The sequence below is a fragment of the Astyanax mexicanus genome, chromosome 17 (genome assembly GCF_023375975.1).
Source record: "Astyanax mexicanus isolate ESR-SI-001 chromosome 17, AstMex3_surface, whole genome shotgun sequence".
Classification (NCBI taxonomy): Eukaryota; Metazoa; Chordata; class Actinopteri; order Characiformes; family Acestrorhamphidae; genus Astyanax; species Astyanax mexicanus.
This window is the reverse complement of record NC_064424.1, coordinates 26,608,991-26,615,636: the sequence shown is the minus strand read 5'-3', so window position 1 is coordinate 26,615,636 and position 6,646 is coordinate 26,608,991. Positions and strand designations below refer to the sequence as shown.

General features: G+C 41.8%; 1 protein-coding gene across 1 annotated transcript; it reads left to right on the top strand.

Annotated features, from left to right (window-relative positions):
* The first annotated feature begins 2,487 nt into the window (after positions 1 to 2,487).
* On the top strand, positions 2,488 to 4,652 carry LOC103043662 (beta-1,3-galactosyltransferase 9). The gene is made up of 2 exons (XM_007256609.3): positions 2,488 to 2,493; positions 3,543 to 4,652. Exons 1-2 carry the CDS (start codon positions 2,488 to 2,490, stop codon positions 4,650 to 4,652), a joined length of 1,116 nt encoding a protein of 371 aa, XP_007256671.3.
* The last annotated feature ends 1,994 nt before the right edge of the window (positions 4,653 to 6,646 follow it).

The following is a 6,646-nucleotide window of genomic DNA, read 5'->3' as shown; positions in this document are numbered from 1 at the left end:
TGTGTTAATGTGTGTGTGTGCTGTTTGTTGACAGTATGTGACAGATGGATGGAGGGAGCAAAGGTGAAAATCTTAAAGAAGAAAAATAACTGTGCATTCTGTTCTCTCTCCCTCTCTGCCCTTCTCTCTCTCTCTTTCACTCACTCTCTCCCTGTAGGCTTGTAAAAGTGCTCAACTCATTTAAACATGCACTAGCTTGAACCAGCTTTAGAGTGACAAGATTACTCAATAGCATTTGGAGTGATGAGACTGGTCTTTGGAATGACTAGATCACTTTCTTAGTTTTTGGGGTGATGATGTTGTTCCATTGCCTTGGAGTGACTAGATGCTCCTATGGTCTTTGTGGTAATGAGATTGGTCTTTGGGGCGAAAAAAAGACAAAATTACCCAATTGTCATTAGGGTAATATCTCCATGTCATTTGAACTGACTTCATTCCTTCATGCTCCATTCCTCTAATTTCGTCTTTTGGGTGATGAGACTGCTCCATGGCCTTTGTAGTGATGTGATTGCTCCATGGTATTTGGGGTGATGATATTGCTCCATGGTCTTTGAGGTGATGACATTGCTCCATGGTCTTTGGGGTGATGAGATTGCTCCATGGCCTTTGGGATGAGGAGGTTGCTCCACAGTATTTGGGGGTGATAACATTGCTCCATGGTCTTTGAGGTGATGAGCTTGCTCCATGGTCTTTGAGGTGATGAGATTGCTATATGGTCTTTGAACTGTTGAGATTGCTCCATGGTCTTTGGGGTGATGAGATTGCTATATGGTCTTTGAACTGTTAAGATTGCTCCGTGGTCTTTGAGGTGATGACATTGCTCCATGGTATATGGGGTGATGAGATTGCTCTATGGCATAGGTCGGCAATAGGCGGCCCGCGGGCCAGATGCGGCCCGCAAGCAAGAAACATCTGGCCCGTGAGGTTGAACTATAATGAAAAAAAAAATCGGACTGTCCGTCTCAAAAATGCTCTTTATTTAGAAACTTAATTTTCCAAAACAGAAAAATTTATTAAAGATTTTTTGATAGAGCCACGGGCTGTTAGATAACTGCTAGCTTCTTTATTCTGTTATTTTTTTTTATTCGTTACTTTTTTTTAATTTAACAAACAGGTATATCATTAATAGCGCCCCCAATGGTCAGTCCACAGATTTCACCCACATCAGCCCACTTGAATGTCTGCTTGTCATTTTAAGAGCGCCCTCCCGCCACCGCGCCCGCCAATCCCCCCCACCCCCCCCCCCCGCCAAGTGCTTGTGGCCCGCCATGTAATGGCTTGGAATAAATCTGGCCCGCGGCCAAACTTAATTGCCGACCCCTGCTCTATGGTCTTTAAACTGTTGAGATTGCTCCATGGTCTTTGGGGTGATGAGATTTCTCCATGGTCTTTGGGGTGATAAGATTTCTCCATGGCATTTTGGGTGAAGAAATTCCTCCATGGTATTTGGGGTGAAGAAATTTCTTCATGGTATTTGGGGTGACGACATTTCTCCATGGTATTTGGGGTGATAAGATTTCTCCATAGTGTTTGGGGTAATGGAATTGCTTAAGTGTTATTGAGGACTACTAGCTTGCTTCATGGACTTTGGGATGAGAAGGTTGCTCCATGGTATTTAGGGTGATGAGATTGCTCCAGGGTCTTTGAGGTGATGAGACTGCTATATGGTATTTGAACTGCTGAGATTGCTCCATGGTCTTTGGAATGATGAGATTGCTTCATGGTCTTTGAGGTGATGAGATTGCTTCATGGTCTTTGAGGTGATGAGATTGCTCCATGGTCTTTGGGGTGATGAGATTGCTCCATGGTCTTTGAACTGTTGAGATTGCTCTATAGTCTTTGGGGTGATGAGATTTCTCAATAGTGTTTGGGGTAATGGAATTGCTTAACTGTTATTGAGGACTAAAAGCTTGCTCCAGGGTCTTTGAGGTGATGAGATTGCTTCATGGTCTTTGAGGTGATGAGATTGCTTCATGGTCTTTGAGGTGATGAGATTGCTTCATGGTTTGTGGGGTAATGAGATTGCTTCATGGTTTGTGGGGTAATGAGATTGCTCCATGGTATTTGGGGTGATGACATTGCTCCAGTGTCTTTGGGGTGATGAGCTTGCTTCATGTTTTTTAGGGTGATGAGATTGCTTCATTGTCTTTGGGGTACCACTGCATTAATCAATTAGACAATGAAGAAAGTGTGACTGCAGCAGGCATTAGGGTATTTCCGTATTAAAAAGATGGAAACAACTCTTTCTAGAGGTGTGGATAGACTGAGTATTGCCTCATAAATTCATTGATGACAGGGGACAGCTTGTGTAAGTCATCTGACAAGGAGAAAGGTGTAGCCTTACCTGTCTGGTTTCAGGTTCCCTTGGAAACCAGGATCAGGTGAATACTGAACATACACACACATACATGTTGTGTAGCTCGTAGTGGGTCAGGAACACAAAAAGAGAGAGACACAGAGAGGGAAAGTGTTTCTTTTGGGGTCATCATGCGGGTGAGGAGAACTTTTGATCAAATTCAATCTGAACTTTTCTTTGCTTCTCCTTGTATTCACATCGACCCCGTCTCTGTGTTGTCCTTTTCCTCATCATCTTCCTCTCTCTATTTGTCTATTCTGCAGTGCTTGGGTAAGAGTAAACAACATTACTGCAGTAATTGCATCAGCTTTCTGACCTGGATTCATACACACTGCAATGTGTCTTACTGTGTTTTATCAAATATATTTAAATTCCTACAGTCTCTCATTCTTTTTACATCTCTCTCTTTACTTCCCTGCTTTCTTTAGGCTCACACTTATCAATTGTCTCATTCATCTTTCTTATATTGTTACTGTTTTAGTGCTGTAGTATACAAGTGTAATTTCAACTATTTTAAGCCCCATATTCTATAGTTTTTTTTAATATTTTTCCTATATTTTGGTATACTGTTTTTGGTAGTGTCCTAATGTGTTTATAGTGTTTGTACTTGGACTTGTCTTAGACTTCATAGTATTCGGATTTAGAATCATCTTTGTCTGGATAGAATTTTAAGTTAGGCTTGTGTTGGATAGCATTTGTACTCTTGTTGTCTTGGTCTCATATCTTGGTATTTGTTGTCATTTGTAATCTCTAAACACGGTGTGAGGGTGGGGGTGTTGTTGGCAACTGCTGAATGTAACTAATAAAGTAATTTAGTTACTTTTAAAATCAAATAATCCATAAAGTAACTAAGGGTTAATAAGTACTCAGATTACTTTTTCAAAGTAACTAAGCCATCGCTGGACTTGGATTCAGTAGTATTTGTACTTGGATACAGTAGATTTTGTACTCTTACTTGTCTATTCCAAGTAGCATTTTTCTTATTTTTCTTTGTATTTATACTCAGACTATACTAGATTCAATAGTATTTCAACTCAAACTCATTAGCGTATAGGGTATTATACTTAACGTTGTGTTTGTACAAATTATGGTCTGGTCTGTATTTTTTTTAATGCAGGGAAAATGTGCAATAATTTAAAAATGAGTCTAAAAATAGTTTTGTTTAGTAACATATTTCTATTTGCAGGCCTGTGTGTTTAGGCTACAGACTCATCAGTGGTGTTTCCTGCTATGTAACGTGGTGCTGTTCCATGCTCTGCTGTTTGGGGGCGATGTTGTTGAGGAGTTCTTGCTGCAGTCGGCACCCGCTGCCTATACTGACCGCTCTGTGCTGGAACTCCGGGAGCGAGCTCGTAAACTGGACCTGAGTGAGACCAGGCCCAATGCTTCTCAGCTCTACCCCATCAGCTCTTCTCCCTGCCTTCATCCCCAGGACCTCCTCTTCCTCAATGTCATCCTCAGTGCTCCTGGCAATGCCAGCCAGAGGGAGGCAGTGCGGAACTCGTGGGGCAATCAGACATCGGTGCAGGGCGTGGCGGTCCGGACACTGTTTTTCCTGGGCCCCTCTCCTTTAGAGGCGGAGCGTGAGGCTGCGAAGAAGGAGTCCAGTCACTATGGCGACATCGTACAGTGTGAGGGGCCGTCGTCCAGGGGCGGATCGGAGAGGGGTCAGTGGGAGAGGGTGAAACTTGCCATGCGCTGGGTCCTGCTCTTCTGCCCTCAGACCAGATTCGTCGTCCTGGCGGAGGATTCCGTGTTTTTAAACATTCCCGCTCTTGGGAATTATTTGCTCGGCCTCCGCACCCATCCGGATGACCTTTACCTGGGCAGGGTCATCCACCGGGCCGCACCAGAGAGAGACGCCAGCAAACCCTACTACCTTCCCTTCCACCTGTACCCTGAGAGGCTACTCCCAGATTACTGCTCAGGCCCCGCCTTCCTCATGTCACAGGATGTGGTCAGGAAAGTCTACGTAGCATCCGATGACATCACTCTGCCTCTCCCATCGGACATCCTGATTGGCCTGTGCGCAAGACGAGCGGGTGTGGTGGCCACTCACAGTGCTCGCTTTTCTGGAGAGCGCCACATCCGCTACAACCCCTGCTGCTACAACTTCCTGTTCAGCTCGGCCTGGATGAGTGCAGAGCAGCTGGGCGTGGCCTGGCGTGATCTGGGGGAGGGGAGTGGGCGGAGTTGCGGCATGTTAGAGACTTATTACAGTTTGGTGGCCTGCAAAGCTATGACCTACCTGGAGAAGCTCAACTTTCTGAGCAGCAACAGCAACACTCAGGGCTGATTTCTTGGATAGTCAATAAAGCTGCAGGTCCAAAAAACAACCTAGTTTTATTTTGAACCATTAGATTAGTTTCATTTAAAACCATGAAAGTATCCTATATTGATTCCTATATCAATTCTTAGCCGGCCTTTGATGGTTAAGGTGGTTAAAAAGCTGATCATTGAGGTTAAAATATACTACAAGTAGGTTAAGAGGGATAAACATACAGGGGCAGTTTCCCAGACAGGGATTAGGTCTAGTCTTAGACAATAAAGATTGGAAAAATATAGCCTACAACTAGTCCTAATTCCTTGGTAAGGAAGCTGCCCAAAACTGTCCAGCATAGTGTACAGTACCAGTCAAACGTTTGGACACACCTCTTCTCATTATATGTGTTTTCATGATTTGTTATATTGTAAATTTACCCTAAAAGCCATTAAAGCTTCAATAAACAAACCAGAATATGTTTTATATTTTAGATTATTTTAAATAGCCACATTTAGTGAGGGCAGATATGCACACTCTTGGAATTTTAACCTCAGTGTCTTCATGAGGTAGAGTCACCTGGAATTTGAGTTTTCTCAGCTTTTTGAAGGAGTTCCTGGAGGTGCTGAACAATAGTTGCCGTTTTTCCTTTACACTGTGAAGCTCATCCCAAATCACTTCAAATCACCGTCTCAGTTGATCAGGTTAGATCAGGGTTTTGTGGAGGATAAACATGTTTTTTTGTTTACTACATCATTCCATAAGGGCTCCTTAATTGTTTTCATACATTTAATATTAATTTACAACATAGAAAATGAATCGAATTAAGAAATTGATTGAGATGGTGTTTCCAAACTGTTGAATGGTACTGTATGTTAACAAGGTGGTTGTCAATGCTGGTCATACTGGTCAACCAGTTTGGTCATTGTAAGCATACTAGTCAAACGTGTGACTATTTCCAATACAGTACTCAGATTAAAGTTACTTATCCAAGTCACTGTGTGATACTATGTAGTCATTTTTCTGAGTAAAAGGATATTGTAGCATCTGGCTGTATGAGTTACAAGGATGGACGAGAAAGTTGTTTACAGTCACACTAAAATAACAACAGGCTAGCAAGCTAACAAGCTAACAGGCTGAAGCTAGCACTTGGGCTGAAGACTCACACACACAGACCCCACACTCTCTCAAACTCAACTCCAACTAGCTAATCGTATTGGTCCACCAGCTTGAATTTGTTAATCAGTCTGGATCAGCAAAGCCCTCAAATGTATTTTATTACACTTTTAAAAACTGCAACCAAAAAGTATCACAGTACAACACAGTATTTTATAATATGTGAATAATAATTCCAAAAGCATCTACTGCTGCACTATTGTTTGCTGGTGACATGCTGGGCAAAAAAGTGTGTGCTATAATACTATAATACTATAATAACAGGGCATTATTTTAGCATACCAAAACTGTTATTCTTCAGTACCAGTCAGTAAGTATAGATAAAAACATCCAATCAGTTATTTTACTACAGCAAACATAACGCGCTGCTGCCCTCCTCTGGACTGGTGGTGTAAATACACATGTACATGCTTGTAAATGATGAAGAGGTCAGTCTGAGCTTTGCTGTATGTTTTATTCTTGTGGGCAATTAAAAACTTTACTGTATAATAATGTAAAAACAGCAGTACTCTCTGAAGTTTACAATAATTACAGGTTTAGTTAATGCAGTTTTGAAGTTATGTATTATGTAAATTTGTGTATCTTTGTGCTTGTATACATTAATAAAAGTTTAAAAGTGCCTTTCTGTGTATTCAATTGATTTCCACTGAATTCCACATAAAGAATCATGTAGTAAAATGTAAAAGTGTTAAATAAACCAAAAATTCTCTGTAAAGCATTTAGGTGCTCTTATCTGGGGTTAAGCTGTTAACTTGTGGTTTCTGGGGCTGGTAACTCTGATGAACTTATTCTGTGTATCCTGGAGCGGTCCTGATGAGAGCCAGTTTCATCATAACGTTTTTGATGGTCGTTTT